Below are 23,607 nucleotides of genomic sequence, written 5' to 3'. Positions count from 1 at the left end.
ATCCCAATATTTTAGAGACGCTCTCTAATTAAAACCTTCATGGATGTCTGACTATGAACATTGCTACTGTATTTATTTTAAACTCCCACCACAACATCTCGGCAGCCTGATGTGGTCTGATTAATGTCAAACCATTTCACAACTGCCAAACGCGAAGATTACCCTAGATTTGTCTATGAGAAATCCCTTACCTGCGTTTGTCAGCAGAGTGTGACTTTTGTGCAGATCTTGGTGTAAAAGGGGGTCTGGTATTCTCCCCTGTCCAACTACTCAGTTCTGACTCTCCACATCAGCTCCAAGACTGCAGCGTTTCTGTCATTTCGCCAAAGTCTGTACCATTGGGGACTAGTGACAAAAAGATATAAAAAAACACACAGACCAGGATTGTTAAGTCAATTGTTTGAAGACTGAAAAGGTGTGTAAAAGTCTCTAAAGATGAGATTCAGAGCTTCTCTAAGGACTGGGGGTCATAGGACTGATCTGGAGCACTAGACATAGCACCGTAGGAATTGCGAAAGGTCAGCAGACTGTATTTGATCTTCCCTTTCATGGAAATCATTCTCAATTAGTGCAGGTGATCAATTTTAATCACAGGACAGGCAGTGTTTCATATTTTACCCTTAGAAATGCTGATGGACGTATTTTATGTGATCCAGGATTACTGGCAAAACAGCCACCTTTTCACAAAACACAAATCCCTCATTTGTAATATATTAACAATAATAGAGAATATTTATAACCATCTGTTTTTGTGAAAACGGTTTTTACTCTTCTATCATTTCTAATTTAAGTCTGCTTACTGTGTTTCTTTCAGGTTTTTAAATTTGAACTTTTCAAACTGAACATAACCTTTTTGACCCTTAGTTTCTTAGTTTTTTAAAAAATATATATAAATATAGTTTATATTTAATTAAATTAATGTTTACTTAATATAAAACTACCTTTTTGAGGTTTTAAGTTTTTTCTCCAATATTTTTCAATTGTAATGTATAGATTTTTAGGCTCAGGTTGAAGGCTATGATTTGGGAAGCTAATACAATTTTAATGGCCGTTTATTTCTATATATTTCGATGAGCAGTTTACGTTATCTAGAAATGTTTTTGCAGCCGTTAATATTACTAAATTTCTTTTTTAAAAAATAAATGTAAATATGAAAAATATTCTTTCTGTACAATCAAACAGCTATTAATTGTCGCAAACTCAAAGTTTCCACGCGTGTTTTTGAATAGCGTTTCTGTGGCCAGCTGGCGCTAAAACAGAGCAGTATGCTGGTATTTTTTATTTGAAAGTCAGAATCACAACATTAAAAAAAACAATATACCCCCATGCACGAAATAAAATGTAAGCCTTCTCAGAACAATCGATGTTTTATGACTTAAGGTCAGCACAACTGTTGGTTTTGTTAGAATTCAGACTATCATCGAATAGTTTAAGACTTCTTAAATCTGATCTCTCCATAAATTATGAGAAAAAAAAAACAAGAATAAAAGTTCACTTCAGGATAAACTTTTCTCTATTTTAAATGTAGCTTATTCTGGGTTTTTGGGGGCTTTGGGATATCGATTGGTTAGAACAAATTTGTTAAAAATATTAAACCTCAGACGTGATATCCCTGGCTGCGTACCGTAGGTGCCAGAGAAATTCATTGAGAATTCTCAGCCTTGCATGAAGGCTGTATTGTCAGAGCTCATAGGCCATTGATTAAGGACCAGTCCTAGGTGTTGGATTAATATATAACCACAACTGGAGGTAAAAACTAAAACTAAACAAGAGCAGTTAAATTACGAAAATATGGGAACTGGTTAAAAATACAACTGAATATTTATATTATAATGTATAGGCGATGTACAATATCACAATATGTACAATATCAAAACAAGAAAGCGTGATTCATTGTAAAAATACACATTTGCCTATTGTATGTTAAAATTATACATTTTATAGATGGTGTCTACTTTATTTTTGAGTAAAAGTCACGTCATAGAAGAAATAATAAGAATGCGTTAGGCTCTTTAAAAGACAGCGTTAATTAAACGCCTATTTGGTGAAATCTACGAACCAGTTTGCACTGAAACGTATTACTATTTTTATGCTTAATCACATACATACTATTACTGCTAGCAATCCTATTTTCTGTAGGTTAGTATGAGTATTTTTGGCTTCCTGTCCTATATGATTTTTTTCTCTAAGACAGGCGCATCTCTTAAAGACAGTCTTTATCTGAATAGCAAACGAACAGGGATAAATGTTGTGCCTTAAAATAGTTCCACGTTCTCCCAACTGTTCGAATGTAAATCAAGCTGATAAACTAGAAGCGATTATCCTCGGTGACACAGATGAACGTAATGAGGGTGGAGATGTAAAAGCAACGAGCAATTTATAGCAAACCTCAGAAAACATTCGCCTAACTTTTTCAAGAAAGATGCAATGGAAAAAGAAAACACAAAGAAAACAAGCCCTGGGCTTTTGCAAGAAGACGTGCAAGTCCTGCGTATCTTAAGAAAACTAAACATCTACACAAATATATATACAGTATACCACTGAGTAAAAATGTGTTATTTTAGATTCTAGAGTGATTTCTTATGCAGCATTTGTAGTTTATTCAATAATTCAATAGGTCAGATTCGGCGTTTTTACAGCATCGTGCATAGCTTTTTTTCTTCCATAAAATATGATCAAAACAGATTTCAAGATCTGTATGAACGAAAAGGTTCAAATGGCACAGATATATGTGCTGAAGAAGCGGCGGTTTGGAGGTGCGGATCCTAACCCCCTTCCTGACCCGCATGGCTTATGAGATTCAATTATATGTTCAAACGCTTTGCGATTCTGAGCAATGATCAATTATTGACTGTCAGTGATGATGGAGAAGGACGGCGCTCCGAGGCCCGCGCCCCTCCTTTCCGCATTGATCAGCGCGCGACAGAGCGGGGATGCGAGCCTCTTGCGCGCATGACACCGCCTCTCGCGCTCCGCGCGCCAGCCCGCGCCCGGACCTGCGCTGGACCGCGCCGCCGGGGTTCCATCCACAGCCCGCCGAGAACTTCAAAAACGGAAGATTTTTTATTTCTTTTTTTGGTCTGAAAGCGCACATTTTACAATCATACACACGTTTGGTGGCTAGCTGGTTGCTTGGCTAGATGAGGGATTCAAATACTTTTGAATCACAAGGGGAGTCTTTCAATACAATATTAATTGGAAGGGTGTATATTATTTTTTGATCCTTAATGTATATATAATTTATCCATTTTAAAGAAATATATATGTAGTAAAGAATAAGTGTGAGGTTAGGGACATTTTAAAATATTGACTTTCCCGTTGATTAAATACCGGAGAAGGGGGTGCGTGGGGCTGTTTAACTGCCCGTTTGGAGTCCCTGCCCCCCATCGCCGTCCCATTTCAATTCAGTCTAAAATTTCTTGCTGTTTGTGTCATTCAATCCGTGATTGTTAACACAGTGTAGCCCGACGGCGGAGACCGTCTGGAGTGAATCTCATTTAAAATGTCTCTCGCTCGACTGGGCTGCAAATCACCCTGTTTACAATCTCACACCAACACTCACATCAATTAACTGACCATTGATTTTCCTGCCCAGGACATTACAATATTGCAGTCATTTCCCTGCCTCGCCAAGTTATAGCTGATATGATTTTAAAACCTCGCTCCCAGCCCTGTAACACAACATCACATTAGTGAACATGTACTGCAGCTGAGGTGCACTCGCTCGTTTAAGTATGGAGTACATTTAAGATACCCTTTGACTATTTTGTAGTGTTGTTTCAGAAGTTATTATTTTTTATTTGTACTTGTATATTTTTGTTAATTTTGTCATTTTCATGGGGAGAAAAACAGACATTAGTCGAAATTAAATTGTAGATCGTCATCCAGTGTGATTACAGATATGATATAATAAGCGCTTTGGTGTTCTGTATCTAGAACTTCGAAATCTTATTTTTAGTGCAGATTTTCTTCGATAAATACGTTAAATATATTAAATCTATTTTTAAGATACAGGCGTGTCAATACTTTCACACTCTGGTTTTTCACGTGTATTGTTTTTCTACGATTAAAAGCGTCCTTGCACATTAAAGAAGTCTGAAAAACATTTTTGCCATTAATATATAAGTAACAGGCGTCCTAAGTAGGGAGCTGACGCAAGAGGGATCAAATCTATCTCGCCTACAGCTTCTCTTTAAATATTCAGTGCAGAATAATGGCATCCGAGACATCACCTATAGTAACATTATTATCTTCATTCCTCAAAATCAACCCAACTGATAGCTTCGTTTGTCTTTTCAACGTAATAAATCTACTGAAAGACAACTGCTGGGGCTCTGAGATATATGTATATTATATTCCTTTGAACAGATAAAACAATTTCTTTTATAACCAATACTATTAGCGCTCGTACAGCTGCTAATAATTCAGTTTTGTGCTCCATATGTATTTAAATTACAGGGAGGTGCAACTGTCTGTTTCTCGGTTTAATGCTATTCTGTTTAGAGGTACAAAAAAACATGAATTGTGATGAGTAATTTGGAAGGATAATTAATAATTGAAAAGAAACAATTATGAATAAATTTATCCCCCGGTAGATTATGCGCTTTGTTAATGGTCGACCCTGACAAACTCCAAATTTATGATCGTATATTAAGCACTGTATAGCTCTTAAGCACTCGTTTATTGCTCCAAATGTATTGTCTTTGCTTTACTGTTCAGAGTATGAATTTTTTATTTGGTTTATGGGTGGAAAACATGCAAGTTTTGAAAAAGCAAATATTGAAATGGATTTAAGGTCGGTAACTTAGTACCACAATTAAGATGAACGTGATATGCAATAACGCTCCTCTGTAAAGTCCACAATACAGTCTGTTTTTTCTCCAGATGAATGGTATCACGCAACGAGAGTTAATTCTCTTTGTATTTTTCAACTTGTTGTAATTACGGAAATTGCTTAAGTATAGTATTTATTTAAACCCCTGCCCTCTATTCATTTAATTTATTATTGTTATTTTATTTTTATCATACCCATACGCACATTAATTTAAATATAAGCTGAATATGTAATTAAAACTTGAAAACTTTTCCTGTGTCGAAATATCCATTCCTTCATTATTCCAAAATATACCCCCTTTAATCATTCATCTCTTAACACACAACTTAAAACAGCATCGGGTTTGTGTGTGTGTGTGTGTTTTAAACGGGCTTATTTGTGTTTTATTTCTCTTGCAAAATACACATGTTCGGTTCGAACGGTCGCGGTGACACCGGCAGGTGGAGAAGCCGGAACAGCCGACGAACGCGAGGAGAGATTTAAGAATTGTAAAGCAAACGTGAATTAAAAAAAAAACATAAAAAGGAGAAACGCATTCGCTGAGCCCAACAACAACAAAAAAAAAGTTAGGGTTGATTGCAGACGGTTAGACGAGATCTCTGTGGAGCAGTTCGCTAGTCCACCCCTCTCGCTCTCCTCCTCAACCTCCAACGCGCTCTCTCTCTCTCGCACACAGCCAGCGCCTCCGCTGGGCTGATAGAGGCGACCGACGGCCAATGGCAGCGCGGAGGGGCTGGGCCGGCCGATTTTCCCAACGGTGCAAGCGGGCCCTTAAAGTTTGTTTGTTCGCTCAACGTAGCGTGCGGCGAAAGTGAGGAAAAAACGTGTTTCGTGATACGGAGATAATCAAAAGTGCTCGGAAACCGATTGGGATATTCGCGACCTTCCCTGGACTGCCGAGGCATCGTGACTGCGATATCGAAGTAACTGAAAAAAAAAAAAATTTGGTCAAGTCGACCTGTTTTTTTTCTCTCTTTTCTTCCACACATTTAGAAAAGTAACGCGCAGAGATCCCAGCGGCGTTTTTCTAATGTCATCCTGCAAGACCTAAAGAGACAATGACTTAATGGAAATTTGAAAAACTCCAAAACGCGCAAGAGAGAGAAAAAAAAGGCTAGCTAAGCTAGTGTAGTCTGGGCACACTGCACTGTATGCGTGCGCCCTCGGATGTTTCGCTACAGTCGCCTCCTGTCAGCTAAATATATTTTAACTCATGTAGGCTTGGTTAACATTTAATCACTAGGAAAGATACTGGGGAGCGAGCAGGAGCAGAAAGCTCTGTCTGTAGCATTCCAATAGTAGAGGAGATAAGCCGCCTGCCGTCCCCAGCTGTTTGCTAAGAAGGGTTAAACTGTATCTAAACAGAGTAGGAAAATCCTGCCTTTCCTTAACACGGATCAACTCATTGGGTGGGAGCTGGGAGAGAGACAAGAGTCCCCAGCAAATCAGGAGCTAATTGATTAAAGAGACTTCATTTGAATAGGGGGCTGGCGAGGTGCCAATCGCCTTTCAAAGAGCCCCTGTATGATTAATCGCAAAGCATTATTGATAATCATAATTATAGCAGGACACATGCGCGGTGGATGGGCTCGATTTCCGTAATTTTGAGAAGATTTTTTAGTAATTTTTTATTCTGCCCTGGCTGATGTGTGAGCCAGCATGTCGCGGAGGAAACAGGCGAAGCCACAACATTTCCAATCGGACCCCCATCTGCCCTTACCCGAGCACAATGGTAAGTCCGAGCTACCAAACATGGCAACTTAACTTTAAAAGAAAACTTCAATTAGATCACGCTGCTCTGCTTTTCTGCGCCTCTTCGCGATTCCGTTGGGTTTTTTTTTTTTTGTGTGCGGCGTTTTTCTCCAGGTTTGGCATTTGTACATAAGCGCAACAGGAACTTCTGATTTCAGGCAGTTTGGGGTGACACCGGTCCCCACAAGCCGCGATGGACGATTTAAAAAAGTGTCGCTGTAATATGTTTTCGGGCAAGAGTGCTGCTTGATACAGTTTGTCTTTATATGAAAGGCAGCAACGTGCTTTTTCATAAATACAGCACTTCGTGAAGTTCCGCAAAGCCTCCTAGGGAACATGTTTGAAAACAGTGAACATACGGAGCTTCTGTGCACGTATCTGAATTTCATCTTATTTTCCATTTACCTGCTTTTGTTTGTTCAGATTCGTGTCTCACGTAGCCATACGGTCCAGGTTTACATGTATACGATTAGATCGTTTTTCAGTTTAGTGTGCATTTGTTTCCCTCGCCCGAAGGATGAATCGCTGCCTCTTGTCTTTTTTGTGAATCGGAGCGAAGACCTCCGGTGATCGGCTGCAGACTTCTATAGTGATGGAAAAGACCACTACGCTTTTGTCCTCAGTAGTGTTACTGTGGCCAAAATAGCTCTCGTCAACTTCGTGTCGAAGTTAAGGAACCGAGACCCTGCGGCACCATTTCTTACCTTACAGTTTAACTATTATTTTTTATATAAAAAAAAGAAACCAATTTAATCTCGACCTGGTCTGGCTTTTAAACCGCCGCGTTCAGGTTTGGTTTTGACACCCTGAACTGCAAACCTGGAACCGAACTTTCGCCCCGCTACCCAACAAGACGGGAGAAAACTCGCAACAGACTTTTTTTTTTAAAAAAGGCAGAAAATAAACCACAGATCAGAAATACATTTTTTTTTCTGTAATTATGTAATTATTTGGGAATTAGTGATAGTTTTGAAAAGGGCGGACTCGTTATTTCAGATGAAAATAAATGCTTGTTATGAAGCAACGTTGAGAGTTTTTCCTCTAAGATCGTGTAATCTTCCGAACTTTTAGTGATCCGAAAAGAACGCCCAGTGTTAAACACCCGGTCGCTGTGTGGAAACTAACTCGAGCTTGTTTACAGAAAAGTCTTTGTCAGAGATTTTAATTTGGGAAATTATGTTTTTTTGGGGTAAAATATAGAAAAGTAATCCACCGTGTTCGTCTTATCCTTAGTAAATGGAGTTTTTGCCTTCTCGCTCTGTCAATCGGGTTAAAAACTCTTGTTCCAAACCCCCATATTGCAAAATATTGTAGTTTTAGGGAATTTGTTGTGAGTTTAGCTGATGCGCCGCTTTCAGATGCGACTCACGACGGCTTTCTAAAATACAGCACTTCCCTCCTCTCTCGACTTACTCCACGACATCCACCGCGAAATCAGCGGCCCAAATATTTGGAAAGTTACTTATTAAACAGATTCGTCATAACACGATCTGCTGCTTGAGGTCCAGGAACTGTCTGATGCCTTTCGTTAGTTAAGCGTTCATCTGCTAGGTCAAAATTGAGGGGAAAAATAAAACTTGTATTTCTTAAAGCCTAGACGTAATCTACTTGCATTAGTAGACTGTGATCTTAATCGTTTTTAAATCATTTCTAACAACCCCCCTCCTGTTAAAAAAAACATTCGAGCTAAATTGTTTCAACAACTGATCTCCACAGACCACTCGATTTAGCGGACACCTCTTTTGAATTAGTCCACGATTTCTGCCTTAACCTTTTTCCAAAGTTCGCAGCGCCAGAGGTCTGATAATTCAAAGCGTTTAATACATTCCTTTGAATCGCACAATCACAAAGTAAGGGCAAAAGCAACATTTGCTATACGTTGATAAGCGAAGTGATGTTAATTACGCAATAATTCTAAACTTCTGCCTGGACCTTTGATAACATGTGATCTTTAAAGGGCGTCGTGGTCAGTGTAGATTGACAGAGTTACAAAGACATTCCATTTTAGTTTAAGAATTTGCACAACATTCGCTCTGTGCACGGCATCAATTATATGTAGTCTTCAGACTGTACAGAGAATATACATGTATAAATATATGTATCGTTTTAACTTTCTCTGATGGTTTCTATTGGAGCTCCTCACGACGAGTTTTGATAAGGTTCTTTGATGTGGTAAGGTTTCAGTTTTTCGTATCTAAACAAGATCAAGCAATTTTCTAGATAATTTAAGCCTTTTGATTCGATTTTCCATATTGTTTCCAAATGTAAGCTACAGAGCGTGAGCACAGGCTATAGTTTTACTAAATAAAATCATTTCGAATCTCTTTCCTTTAAACACAATATTCGGAATCAACAGAAACGACAATAACAACAACAAAAAAAGTTTTGATAAAGAAAGGGATACAAAAACGAATGGTAAAACTCCTGATTACACTGGAGATGACTTTTCTGACGTTGTTGACGAGCAGAGGATTATTAATCATATATACTCTTTTGAAGAAATAACTTCTAAATTATAAGGTGTTTTTTTTTTGTTTTGTACTTTTTGTTTAAACAGCATGGCAGCCAGGTGTCCCGTAGGAAGAGAACATCCCAAGCACTTATCACGTTGTACAGCCTATAGTTCCAGTGAGAATAATGGCACAGTTGTAGATTGGCACACTGTGTATCTCTTCGTTCAAAGCAGGAAAGCTTTTAAGTGTTACCCACTGGTTGCTACAATGCAGCATAATCCAGGATCAGTGCACTGAAAAGCTTCATTAGTTCAAAAATTTCCCAATAGCGTTCATGCTTTTAATTGCGGTATCATTATTTTTTTATTTCTCGTTACATTTCTGTAAAAACAAACTAGGTCATTTTTTATTTAGATATTTTCCATTGTATTGTGAATTGCAGTTTCTCTGTATTTACATACACACATCGAAGCGGACTTTAATTTGTAACCCCAAAAAATCAGTCACTGTAATAACTCAAAAGCTATATTCGTCCAGGTAAAGTTAAATTTGCATTTTTTATGATTTACGGCCGGTGTCACTTTCGTAAACCGACGTTGAGACTTTAAAATTCTATTTAAAGATATGTAATTACAGTTCGGGTTTTTTTTGTCATTTAAATGTGGTTCGTTGTGCCAAGGAATTGGAAATTAAGATTTTGACCGTCTTATTTTTTTTTTCTTAGCAGTTTTAAGAAGTGTTTTGTCCCCACCTGGGCCATTTTTTTCCAGAGCACGTAAAAAGCCGGGTGAAGGAGAAATTAATTTTTCACTACTAAAACCTCCTGTTAAATGAATTTGACAGTCCGCTTTGTCAGATTGCTACACATCAAGGATTGCTGCGTTTAATAGGAGTTGTGGCAGTAGTTTTATTTACTTGTAGCAGTAGTTTTTTTTTTTCATAAAGACGTGCTTTTTTCTATCATCAATTGCGGAAGTTACTTCAAAGTTTTACAAAAGATCGGTGCAGTGATTGCTCCAAACGATGACGACATGTGTTCAATGAGTCCTTTCGGGCGATGCGTGATCTCATTGTTGTTTCTGTCGTTCTGTTTTGAGGTATTTTAAAAAAAATGTATTCTGGAGAAACTCCTAGATCTGAGGCTCTCGGGGCGGCAGTTTCAGCTAGATGTCTGTAAAATGACCGGGCAGTAGATGCGGCGTGTGGTGCTTGTTCAGTAAGATGAAAGTCATGGGAGTCGTCCGCAGCAGTTCTGCGGGGCAGGGATCGCGGGCAGACGCTGACACGCTGCTGTTTTAACCTTTGTCCACCTCCCTCTGTCTAAAGGTGAGGAAGTTCAGAGCACTGTATGTACTCCGGTACCTTGTTATTGACCCCCAGGACTCAGTGCCAGGACAGCTGTCCCGCCGCTTGGCAGGAATGAAGTGACTAGTTTCGGAGGGGCCTTATCAGTGCTGTTGTTGTATCGTCACTAGTTCCCCCTTTTCACCTTTGCTGAGAAGACCCTCAAGGGGGAGACTAATAGGGTGGCTCGCACAGAACCCTTACAGCTTGCAAACAATAGGGATTTAGTTTCACGTTCTTTTGCCAATGTTTATATAGTCGAAGTTTAGACGTAGCCTTAAGGAGCACTTTTTTTTTTCTTTCTTTAAACGTGTCAGTGGAACAGAGCTGGGAGCTAAATTCTTTTCATGGAAGTTGCAGCTATAGTGGAACCCCATCTAGTGTTCAGTGGGATTCATCCAGTTACAGCTGTTCCTCTCTGCAAGCTCTGGAGAGGGACGTTGCGGCTGTTTTGTAAAGTCACAAGTGGCAGCAGCAGTGTATCAGAAGTACACAGTAATGTATCAACTCATTATCTATGATCTTTTTTCCTATTTCTTTTTTTCCCCCCATCTCTCCGTACCTAATTTGTCGTTTGTTGTTTTCACCTTCTCAGAGGCCTGATAAGCTGGTGTTTCTCTCTGCTGTGCTGTGTGATCAAGTAGCGATAGACGACGGTACTGTGCAGTTTGCATGGAAAGTAGCGTACCGTTGCAGTTCAAGGCTAATCCATTCTAACACAAAGACTACTAAATCTAAATTAGTCCAAAGCTGTAGGTGAAGTTTGTCGCATTATTTTAGTCTTTTCAATAACACCTTGTCATGTTTTTAAAGTTTTTTTAAAGTGTGTAATTTGCTTTAGTTCTTGGCTGAATCCTGTCATTGATGTATTAGAGTATCTGTTTTGACATGAAACGGATTTATATGTATGTGAGAGAAATAAAAGTCAAAATGTGTTTTAAAAAAATGGTTAATTAGGCACCGTGAGAGAGAAAGAGTTAAAAACTGTAATTTGGAACTAATGCTGTTTTTGAAGTTGCATTGCCTTCATCTTCTGCATAAAGGACTCTTCGAAGTTCTGTATTTTTTGGTTTCTTAATATATGGACACAAGCAAAAACAATATAATTACATCTTGGTTGCACAAAACTTAACAAGGAGTATTTCATTTAAAAAATCTGGTTTCTCTTGAGAAAGATTTCAAATGTAGCAAGACAAGATGTGTGTTAATCTTCCCTAATCTGTTTTTTTTGTGTCTTCATAGTTTTTTTTTTTAAAGAAAGTGGTTGTCCTGTATACATGAATCCAGAAATTGGATTTTATGCCAGATTTGACAAAGATGCCTGGGATCTGTTGCACAGAGGTGTATCTTACATCTGATCATTTGAAAAGCTATAGATTTGCCAGATTGTTTTTAAAAATCTCATGAGCCGATGAAGTATAACTCATAATTAAATAATTTTAACCAAATGTGAGCATGTTTTAAGTGGTGTTGATTTCCACCTTTGTAAGGAGGGTGTTTCTTTCAATGTGTTAGATGCTTCCTTGATGTGCAACACAGATCAGAAGGTTAAACCAAGACAATTACCTCCATAACAGCACTTACAAATTACCTGTGTTTCACAGAAATCTTAATGGAAAACTACTCAAACCTGGAAAAATAATAGACAGTTCTGAGATTTGTTCAGGACTAAGTTCTGTTATTTGTGTGTGCAGAGCTGTCTAGGTGAGACTCAAGCTTTTTTAACTATAATCCGGTTGAAAATAATTATTTTGCTCTGGGTTAATTTTCTGTTTTATTCATGAATCTAAAATGCACAGGTATGCTAAACACAATTTAAATTGAGAATGCAGCATTTAGTGTTTGAATGTAGCGATACAGCATAGGTGAAATATTACTGTAGACGCGGCAATTCTCTTTTTGTGTTTTTGTGTCATTTTTCTCAGCCAGAAGATAATGTTACTGCAAAATAATGTTTCTATTTTCATGGTACAGAACAGTTTTCGACGTATTTCAACCTTAGACACATTGGGTGTTTTATGTATTGTTTTGGATACTATAAAAATGGCTTATTTAAAATATGAAAGCAGAATGTTTTTCTTTAAGTAATGAATTATTGTACAAACTCATCCTAGTGTTTCTGGTCTTTGGTCTTTATTTATAGTGGTGTTTAGTACTTGAACATAGAGTATAGTGCTTTGTTCAATGTATATAGCATATAGGCCTATGTATCAGTTTTAATCTAGATTGTCTGAATTTTACTTTTTACTTTTGTAAATTTAATACAAATATATTTGAGATCATGCAATCAGTGGTTCTGTACAGAAATTAAGGGGTGATGGACAATTATAGGGGCTTAAGGGTGATTGTGAGGGAAGTAAACTTATACTGTAGGTTCTGGTAAGCTACAGTACTGTATGTGGATTCCTGTAAGGAGTTGTATGTTAGGACTACATATAGGTTGATGTCTTTTACGTAATTTTATACTCATTTGTAATGTAGTGGTGATGTGTTTTTTTATGTAAGTATCTCTGTGTGTAAAACACAGCTGTTTGGATGCAAAACAAATTTCTGCGAAATCAGACCACAAAGTATTGTAGTGTATCAAGGTCGAGAATTAAGAATTTTTCCCCTCTCAGCGAAAGTCTTTATAGTATCCATGGCACAGCGCTGTAGGGCCTGGTGATTTGCAAACGTAACGCACCTCCTTTCTGTAAAATCAAAAAGTCCTAGCAACTTGCACCTAAAATCACTGTCAATATTGAAAGTTATTAAAAGTAGCTTCTTCCCCTCTCTGCGGTTTAGTTGTGTGAGGCCGGCTTTTACTGTCATGGCAACTTTGTGCTATGTGATTTTTCGGCACAGAGAAGCACTGAAGGAAGGTAATCTCTGAATTAAACACGATCTGCTTTCAGAGCCCACTAAGATGACCACACAGTATTGTGCAGAAGACCCTGGTGTTCTCATGCTGTGTAAACAATGGGTAGCCATGCTGCTCTTGAATAGGAGGGGGTCAGAGAGTTTTGTGTTTAATTTGCAAATGAATCCGTGCACTGATATAAATGTAGAGAGCCACAGCAACCATAAAGGCTGTGAATGGATTCAGAGAAAATGCTTTCAGTAACAATTTGTAAATCAACTAATATGTTAAATAGCAAAATTCTAGTTTAAAAAAGGTCCTAGCAGGGGAGAAGAGCCATTTCTACAGTTGCCGTGTTTGCAAAATTGAGTTAATCCTCTAGTGGGGATAGTAACAAGTTTCTTCCCTGAAGTTTTTTTTTTAAACCTGTGATAACACGCAAAATCATTTTGTTCCGTTTATTACTTGGTCATTTTCAAAAGAGATTTGTATATTTTAATTTTAGAACAAATTCAATTTTGTTAAATATGTAATCGTCCTATCTGAATACAAATACGTCTGTTTTGCCCAAACAACATCTATGAGAACTTGTGTGATTTTTAAAAAATTGACTTAATTCAACTTCCCGAAATTATTTTGATTTCGCTCCAGTTAATGTGAGTCTATATTTTTTTTCTGAAACAGTTATTTAAATCTTTTGTTTTATTTTAAAGAAGCCTTCTTAGACTAGTTCTGGTTTTTTGATTACTCTAAAACATTGAAGCGCATAGCAAGAGCCTTTATTACTGTAGAAGACTCTTTCAGATACTTTTTTTGAAACAAAAGATGACAAAATCTGTTTGTTTTTTTCTGCATTAACAGTTTGGAAATCATGCACTACAGTAAGTGGAATTTTCCACTTAAAAAATAACCTGCTTTGTAGTGCGCTCTACAGTTTCTATAATATAATACATTAGTTATAAACTGGCGTGTTTATGCTTTAATCCCCCTAAAATCGAGATTTTTTAATCATCAAATTAAAAGAGGTTTTATGGTTTTTTTTTTGTAAAAACATTTATTTGATGGTGACAGCTATAATTTTCACTCGAATCAAAATTAACCCCAGTCCAGGGAGGGTCCAAGTGGTTGTGACACAAGCAATCTAGATAGCAGAACCTCTGTTGTTCTTGTCAGCCACTGATTGCAGCCTGAATGGCTACAAATTAGTTTAGTGACAGGGATAAACTGTCGAAGATGTCTCTAAGTTGGTTGAAAATGAGCAAAGTTGACAGCAACTTGAAAGTCTAATAAGTCCTTCAAATGGTTGATTTGCGCCCAGTGGACAACTAGACAATGAAGAGTATGAAATATTGGAAATCGATACTCCTCTATGGAATTTCATTAAGCCCCAATGTCTTCAGTTCATAGTATTTTATATTTTGATGGATTATCCGAAGAAAATGATTATCTAAGACAGCTGGATTGATGAAACCCACACGTACATCTTTAAAGATCACTTTTAAGCAATACTAGAAGTGCTAGAAGTGGTATTGATTTAGCATTTTATTCTGCTCTTCTTGCTCAGTATCAACCTGTTTTTACTGCCCTTGTTTCAGCTGTTGTTCTTGTGTGAGCACATATGATAAGTGGAGGATGGGCTAACCTGACAGAAACCAGCACCATGAACTGCCAAGGAATCTAAACTGGTAGATGCCGTGCCCTCCTCTGCTACATCTTTCTAATCACTAATCCTTTGTCTCCCCCCTCCCCATTTCCTATGTTTCAGGAGACATGGAGATCAGCTCAGAGCACCCCCCCAGTAAGGACAACGATGCCCACGTCTGCAGCAGATGTTGCGCCGAGTTCTTTGAACTATCAGATCTCCTACAACACAAGAAGAATTGCACTAAGAATCAATTAGTTCTGATAGTAAATGAAAATCCAGCCTCCCCTTCCGAAACATTCTCTCCCAGCTCCCCTTCGGATAATCCTGATGAGCAGATGAATGACACAGTTAATAACGCAGATCAAGTAGACTGCAGTGACCTTTCGGAGCATAACGCCCTCGACAAAGAGGAATCCATGAACGTGGATGCATCCGGAATTAACAGCAGCCACAGTGGCGACGTCTGCAGCAGCAGCAGTACCAGTAGCAGCAGCTCCATCATCAACAACAACAGCATGGGCAGCAGCGCTGGCCCAGCCGTGGGAACCTCGGCTGTCTCGACATCTCTACCTCATCTAGGTAATCTGACGGAACTGGGAAAATTCTCCGTGATTAACAGCAACGTGATAATCGAAAACCTGCAAAGCACTAAGGTGGCCGTGGCCCAGTTCTCACAAGAAGCCCGCTCGAACGGCAGCAGCAAAGTTGCCATCCCTGCCCTCATGGAGCAGCTTCTGGCTCTGCAGCAGCAGCAGATCCACCAGCTGCAGCTCATTGAGCAAATCCGTCACCAGATATTGTTGCTGGCCTCTCAAAATGGCGAAATGCCCGTGCCCTCCAGCTCGTCTCCGGGGACGTTAGGGACGTCCGGCAACCCCCTGACCACTCTCAGCTCGCATCTCTCCCAGCAGCTGGCTGCCGCTGCAGGATTAGCACAGAGCCTGGCCAGTCAGTCTGCGAGCATAAGCAGCCTGAAGCAACTGACGACAGCAGCACAGCTACCTCAGAGCAACCCTGGCAGCAGCATGGTGCCCCCAGGCAGCGCATCATCTCAGAGCATCGGTGCCCTGGTGGCATCGGCAGTCAACGCCCAGACCTCTGACAAACTGCCTGCTCACGCCGGAACCCTGCACCCTCAACTCAGCAACCCGTCAATAGCGAAACCATCCACACCAGCTTTCGGAATAGGTAGCTTGTTAAGCCCTGCCGCAAACCCACTTCTACCTCAGCCCCCTCCTGGCAATCCCATGTTCCCCAGCCCTCTGCCCAGTGTTGGCACAACTGTGGAGGACCTGAACTCTTTGGCTGCCCTAGCCCAGCAGAGGAAGGGCAAACCGCCTAACGTGACCTCCTTTGAACCCAAAAGCAGCTCAGAAGAGGCTTTCTTCAAACACAAGTGCAGGTTTTGTGCCAAGGTGTTTGGGAGCGACAGTGCCTTGCAGATCCACTTGCGGTCTCACACTGGAGAGAGACCCTACAAATGCAACATCTGTGGGAACCGTTTCTCGACACGGGGGAATTTGAAGGTTCACTTCCAGCGGCATAAAGAGAAGTACCCTCATATCCAAATGAATCCTTACCCAGTCCCAGAACATTTGGACAATATTCCAACCAGTACAGGTATTCCCTATGGGATGTCCATGCCCCCAGAGAAGCCAATAACTAGCTGGCTAGACAGTAAGCCAGTTCTGTCCACCCTGACCACTTCTGTTGGTCTGTTACTCCCACCGACAATTCCCAGTTTGCCACCCTTCATCAAAAAGGAGGAGAATCACCCCATCTCAATAACCAGCCCTGCCAGCTCTGTGAAAAGTGACTCAGGTGCAGTGGAGCCATCTGGTAAAAGCAATGATGGTGTATCAGAAGAGGGTGAGGGCGGCACCCTGCCTACCTCAGATGGGAAAACAGAAGACCGCAACCAACATTCGAACTCCCTTACCAATGTGAGTATTAGCTCTGCCCAGGACTGCACAGCAGACCTGGGCTTCAGCAACAGCCCTCCCATGGCCACCAATCCCCTCATGCCACTCATGTCCGAGCAGTTCAAAGCAAAGTTCCCCTTTGGAGGTCTCCTGGATCCCACCCAAGCGTCTGAAACGTCCAAGCTCCAGCAGCTGGTGGAGAACATCGACAAGAAGGTGACTGACCCAAACGAGTGCGTGATCTGTCACCGGGTTCTGAGCTGCCAGAGCGCTCTGAAAATGCACTACCGCACTCACACAGGAGAGAGGCCTTTCAAGTGCAAAATCTGTGGCAGGGCGTTCACAACGAAAGGGAACCTAAAAACTCACTACAGTGTACACCGTGCCATGCCCCCATTGAGGGTCCAGCACTCTTGCCCCATCTGCCAGAAGAAGTTCACCAATGCAGTTGTGCTGCAGCAGCACATCCGGATGCACATGGGTGGGCAGATTCCCAACACACCCCTCCCCGACAATTATCCAGAATCCATGGAGTCCGACACAGGATCCTTCGATGAGAGGAACTTTGACGACTTGGAAAACTTTTCTGATGAGAACATGGATAGCATGGAGAATATGGAGGACTGTCCCGACAGCAGCATACCAGATACCCCCAAGTCTGCTGATGCCTCTCAAGACAGTTTCTGTTCTTCTCCCATGCCGCCAGAACTGTCTGCCATTGCTAGTCTAGAAAGCCAGGTGAAGATGACCAACCAAGGGCTTGTGGAAGAGCTGCCTGCCAGCAGCGTGAAGTCAGTGGAGAACGGATCCGTCGAGGGTGACCACATGACCAATGACTCGTCATCCCTTGGAGGAGACATTGAGAGCCAAAGCGCCGGGAGCCCAGCTATTTCCGAATCTACCTCTTCCATGCAGGCGCCCTCCCCTACCAACAGTGCGCCCGCCTACCACAAGTCCCCCAGCTTTGAAGAAAAGCAGCAAAGAGCTTTACAGATGGATAACATCCATGCAGGCCTCACCCAGTCCCCTTCCAGCAGCGGTGCCTTGGATCTGACATCCTGCAACCCCTCTAAAGACCCCCTGTCCATGCTTTTCCCCTACCGCGATCGGGGCACTTACAAGAACACGGCGTGCGACATCTGTGGCAAGACGTTTGCTTGTCAGAGTGCCTTGGACATTCATTACCGAAGCCATACCAAAGAGAGACCATTTATTTGCACAGCCTGTAACCGGGGGTTTTCCACCAAGGGCAACCTCAAGCAGCACATGCTGACTCACCAGATGCGAGACCTGCCTTGCCAGCTGTTCGAGCCCTCAGCCCCCAGCATCGCTTCCAGCCAGAGCCCCTCCATCCTGGCCCCTAGCTCCTTGTCATCGCTGATCAAGACCGAGGTCAACGGATTCCTCTCCTCTCAGGACTGCAAAGAGCCCGCGGGCAATCTGGTTTCGTCGTCCGCCACCACCTCCCCAGTGCTGACCCCGGCCCCACCACGGCGAACGCCCAAGCAGCACTTCTGCAACACCTGTGGGAAGACCTTCTCCTCCTCCAGTGCCTTGCAGATCCATGAACGGACCCACACGGGAGAGAAACCCTTTGCTTGCACCATCTGTGGCAGAGCATTCACCACCAAAGGCAACCTCAAGGTATTGTCAGTTCTCCTCTCTCTGCATCTGCAAAGCGTCTTTTGCCTGCTCTTCTTTTAAGTTTTTGGTAATTAAATTTAGGTTCCGTGTTCATATATAAAGAGGCATACCCGATTCCAAATTATTTTTAAGTGTATATATTAACCCGATGTTAACAACATAGATCATTGACGGAACTCTCCCATATTCTTGTGGTTAATTAATGATTGTGTCATTTAGGAAGCTGAAGATTTAGTGAAAAGGGTAAAGGCTTCTGCAGCTTTGCCAGACATAGCTGGTCTCCAAAATATAGCACAAAAGCTGGTGTGTTTTCAGTTTTGTTTTGTGAAACTTTTTGAGTTTGCCTTTGAAATATAAGTAAAGACACCTGTGTAAAAAAACGATCGGTTTCACTTGGCAGCGAACATCCAAATCAGCCAAGTGTAAAATTAGGGAAAAGGTGTGACTTCATTTTCAGAAAGAAATGTAATTATTAACAAACTGCTTCTAGAGCTGGACAGTATTTTTAGAACACGGTATTGTGTTCCATGTAGAAAAAAAAACATCACATCAGGTGACATTAGATTGTGACACAGACAATGAACTGCTTGGTTTATTTGTCAAGCAACCTGAGAATTTTTAAAAACTCAAATTACTGGAATTTCAAAGTAATGTTTCTGCATAAGGACTGGATATAGCTGGCAAAAAAACTCTTTTCCATCAGCTGTTAATTGCTAAGATTGAGCCAGAAAAATATATATCGAAGAGCAGATTACAAGTTAATTTTTATCTTTTATTTTGATTCTGTTTCCTGTTTTTTGTACTTAATTTAATCAACTGTATTACGTATGTCAATAATATTGGTTGTAAATATGTCATCAATATATATTTGAGCACACTATTAAACGATATCATATCCGAAAGTTACAAATGGCAGCAATAGAGTAGGAAGATAACCTTTTGTCTCTTTAAAAAAAGAAGGCATTTATCAATCAAAATGGCTTCAATCTATAAAGTGTGTTTGCTTTGCTGGCATACTGACAGTGGGTACAGTGTAAGTGCCTGAAATGCTCTTGCATACCATACTATTTAATTGTATGTTACGGTGGGAAAATGCTGTATCTTGTACTTGTATCTGCATTAACTGGTATGTGTTGATAAATCTACTTTCTCCTCTTCACACTGGTTTAGAACTAAGCTTAGAGTTAGCTTTAGAACACTACCCGACAAAGATGGCTATTGCACTTTTTTTTTTAAATCAACTATGAAAATCTGTTACCAATTAGAACAAAAAAAATAATTGGCCTAAATAATATGGGATTGCTAATGGAAGCCTTTCTCCATTCCAAGTGTTGACTTTCATATCCTTTTGTTGACATGTTGTCAAATCAGCAAGTGGCTTTATTTTCATGTTAGCTGGAGTGATGTAATGCTTTTCATCTCGATGTGAATTGGGTATCAAAAGAGGTTTGTGAACATGATTCAGAACATTTAGCCTTTTTCTTGCTTGATAAGGTTATGAGGATGTCCTATGGAAACGTAGTGAATTACTCCGAAGAAGCAGCCTGATGTATCGAGGTTAAATGCAGGTTTTGTAAAAATTCAAATGCCACCTGAAGGAATACGCTATAACTTCAGAGTGGAATGCATATTTTTTTGTCCCTATGGTGCCTGTATGTCTTGTCAATATCGGCGCATGAATAATTGCTTTTTGGGAAAATTCTGTCCGTGTCCCCAGATATTTCTCTGGCTGTGGGGGTTGGAATAAAAAAAGATGCCCATCCTTGTTTGCAAAGGGCATTTCTAGGGTAAATGTGTCAAATACAATACTGGGCAATGGAATGAAAGTGGACATTGCAATTTTAGCCACAGCACAAAGGCTATCCTTTGGAGACATGAGTATTAGGGTCTCATTGAAAGCAGCATGCATTTCTTAAGTACAGCAAAACGAAGTGGGATTGCTCCATACACCCCAGCCAGGCAAGCATCTTCTTCTCTAAGTTTTCAGTGGTTCCTTTCCACTTTGTCTGAGCAGGGCTGCAGCTGGTATAATCTTGCAGACTTTCTTGCAGCCTCCGCTACTGCACCGTGGCCAGGATTGTAACTCGTGCCTACTGGGGGCTTCTCTGTGTTCTCCATGCAGGTTCACATGGGGACGCACATGTGGAACAGTGCTCCGGCCAGACGAGGCCGCAGGCTCTCCGTGGACGGTCCCATGGCATTCCTAGGAACCAACCCTGTGAAATTCCCAGAAATATTCCAAAAGGATATGGCGGCCAGGGCAGGGACGGGAGACCCTGCCAGCTTCTGGAACCAGTACGCCGCCGCCTTTTCGAACGGCCTGGCGATGAAGACCAACGAGATCTCGGTCATTCAGAACGGGGGGATCCCCACACTGGCGGGGGGCTCCCCCATCGGCGGCCTGACGGGCAGCCTGGAGAAGCTGCACGGCGCCGAACCCAACGCCGCTCTGGCTGGTCTGGAGAAAATGGCCAACACGGAAAACGGGACCCACTTCCGTTTCACGCGCTTCATAGAAGACAATAAAGAAATCGTCACCAACTAGGACGGGCCTGTGGGGCATTCCTGCCGGACCACACTCTCGCATGCCCGCACGGACAGGAAGCAGAACGGCTCTGGCTTGCCTTTGAAACGTTCTGAACGAAGAAGCGCAGAAGACATGCTTTCTCCTTTTTGTACAATGTACAACATCTATAGTTTTAAAGAGCTTATTTATTAGTGATTATAACCTTGCTTGGAATCAAGTGGAAGCATTAACAGTTACTTTAGTCTTCTGTTCCATGATCAGAATGGGTTTGTACGAGTGCTTCAAACGTGTGTTTTTGAGACTCTTAGCATTTGCAACCATGTCTGGTTCAATGATCTTACCCTGGCATTAAATTATTTTATATATGTAGTATATATATAACATAACCTTTGATGTTCCTGTAATGCATTAGATCTTTAATAAAACAAAAAGCTGTAAATAATGTACACTGTTCTGCGCTGGAAGGCCTACCAGCGCTATATTGTTTTATCTTCCACAAATGAATATTGAGACTGCAGAAAAGGGATAGAATGCCCTTAATCCTTTTCCTATCAAACAGTTTTTGATTTTTATTAAAAAATGAAAACTGCTACTCTGGTTGTTTTGTAGACTTTAACGCTTTTGTTCCAAACTGTTCTTTGTATTTGTGCTTTTTACCTCCTCCTCCATCTTTTTTGCGATTTGTTTTATCGTTTCTTCTTCTGTAAAGGTGAAAGCACGACAGCTGTTAGCTCGGAGGGGTTTCGAGGAGTTTTGTCTTGGTAGTTTAAACTGAGAAGAAAATTTAAAATGCCTTGTAGGTATGTTTCATATAGAAAAAGTGCTGGAATTCCACATGGCTGCTAGGTTTCAGCATCTTCGTTGACATCGAATATGAAATTTGTGTGGATGCTTCTGTATATAATATCAGATGTGGAACAATAATTCCATTAAAACAAATGTACATATTCCTCACGATTCAAAGTTCATCTTGACCAGGGGACAAATTATAGTTGTGTTTTTGTTTGTTTATTTTTTGTATTAGGTTTGAAAACCTTTGGACTGTTACATGCACTTTCTTGGAAAGTTGGAAGATCTTTAGGGTCCAGTTTCTCTACAGTTTAATACCTACTAACAGCTAAGATACTGTAATTCTTTACTCTAATAATCAAATACATCAGTTTTGCAAAAGAAAATGTTGCTTTCCTTTTTTTGTGTTTTGCAGTGTTTATCTGGCAGCCTACCTTGAGTTTATTTTTAAGAATGTATGTTCAAGAGATTTCTAGATAAAAACCGTTACGTTCAAATAACAATTTGTGTTTTACACGGAGACATTTTACAATTCAATTGTTCCTTGCCTGTTGCAGCACATTCAAAGGTCTATACATTTTCAAAGTGGGATACATTTTTCAAACGTTTGCCAGTAAAGAGCTATGCACTAGAAATAATACGGGTATTATTTTATTTAAAAACCCGCAAGTATTGATGATAAAATACTTATTGGAAACGTTACTTGACATGGGTTATTTCAGTTTATGAAGGTGCTTTTTTTTAGCTGTGTGGGGGAATGTGTTTGCGTGCAGGGTTATATTGAGGAAATGTTTAGAATTGTGCTATTTTGGTAAAAACACAGAGGTGGGAAAAATAGGCGATTTTAATTTACAGTACCGGTTAATAAAATTGTTCACTTCAAGATTTTCCCTGATGAAATGCTGCTCAACTTCTGCATCTAAAACAAGGAACATAAAATTTGCTTTGGAAATGAAAATTCAGCTTTTTGTGTAGCCCATGTATACAGCCTACTGTACGTACGACTTTTAAATGTGTCCCATTTGCTTGAGGCTCATTGTATGTCATTATATATCTAATTATTTTTTCTCCGTATAAAAACGGAAGGATTGAGTGGCTAAAAATGACTTATAGTGGCTTCTTTCCATAATCATCAAGAACTTTTTTTAAAAGAACACATCCGGAACGCTTTAATTTGGTCCAGCATTTTGTTAAAAATGTTTCGAGGCGGAGATCACCTTGGCTATGTGGCCCGAGTCATTAAAACCCCGACGATGGTCGAAGTCAAATTCGTTAGTCCATCATTCCCGCTGTTGTCAACCCTCTGAATCTTTAATTACATTATCGATCACATCAGAGTCTTCCGTCGTCCATTGTTTGTATTGATGGCATTAGCCGACTCACAGCTCCAAAAGGATTACTTTTGGTTTAAATATTCTGTCTCTCACGGGTTTTTTTTCTGAAGAATATGCGCTTTTGAAAAGTATGAAGTTCTAGACAGCTGAATTCTTTGTGAAGGTCTGCGTGTCAAAAACACCGACAACAAAAAAATTCCAAACCAACAGTCATGAGATACAGAATGCACAGAAACGCGCTGTAGCCAAATCAAATAAAAAAGACTTGTAACGTTTTTTTAAAAAAAGTTTTGCTTTAAAGGCGTTCTGCAGAGTGATCATAGGGAATATATTGAGTTTCTGAGTTCGTGGGCAGAAGTGCAAGTCAGGAAATCCGGAGTTGTGTTTTAAAATTGAATTATCAGAAATACCACTCTAAACAACGTCAGGGCAACATTGTATTCAGTTTTGAGAGGAGACAGGACATTTTCATTTGATTTTGCTGTTATCGGAGACATGGGCTGCTCAAAAACCAAAATAATGCT

The 23,607-nt window shown here is 40.4% G+C and overlaps 1 protein-coding gene across 2 annotated transcripts; it reads left to right on the top strand.

Annotated features, from left to right (window-relative positions):
- Nucleotides 1–5,530: 5,530 nt before the first annotated feature.
- On the top strand, nt 5,531–22,254 carry sall1a (spalt-like transcription factor 1a). Of its 2 annotated transcripts, none has more exons than XM_006641412.3 (3): nt 5,531–6,566; nt 14,988–18,433; nt 20,556–22,253. In XM_006641412.3, the coding sequence occupies exons 1-3, from the start codon at nt 6,494–6,496 to the stop codon at nt 20,976–20,978; spliced, it is 3,942 nt and encodes a 1,313-aa protein (XP_006641475.2). In that variant the 5' UTR covers nt 5,531–6,493; the 3' UTR covers nt 20,979–22,253. The 2 variants fall into 2 exon arrangements, with proteins under 2 accessions (XP_006641475.2, XP_015224140.2); XM_015368654.2 differs by lacking the exon at nt 5,531–6,566 and adding an exon at nt 10,004–10,878 and having other exon boundaries at nt 20,556–22,254.
- The last annotated feature ends 1,353 nt before the right edge of the window (nt 22,255–23,607 follow it).

Source organism: Lepisosteus oculatus, chromosome 20 (assembly GCF_040954835.1).
Source record: "Lepisosteus oculatus isolate fLepOcu1 chromosome 20, fLepOcu1.hap2, whole genome shotgun sequence".
Taxonomy (NCBI): domain Eukaryota; kingdom Metazoa; phylum Chordata; class Actinopteri; order Semionotiformes; family Lepisosteidae; genus Lepisosteus; species Lepisosteus oculatus.
Note: the sequence above shows the minus strand (reverse complement) of the source record. Positions and strands in the feature narration are given on the sequence as shown.

Excerpts from the sequence above, each read along its gene's own strand:
- sall1a (XM_015368654.2), top strand. The coding sequence starts at position 10,731 with ATGGAAGTTGCAGCTATAGTGGAACCCCATCTAGTGTTCAGTGGGATT. Across the intron at positions 10,879-14,987 it reads CAGTGTATCAGAAGTACACA|GAGACATGGAGATCAGCTCA; the intron begins GTAATGTATCAA and ends CCTATGTTTCAG. Across the intron at positions 18,434-20,555 it reads CCACCAAAGGCAACCTCAAG|GTTCACATGGGGACGCACAT; the intron begins GTATTGTCAGTT and ends TTCTCCATGCAG.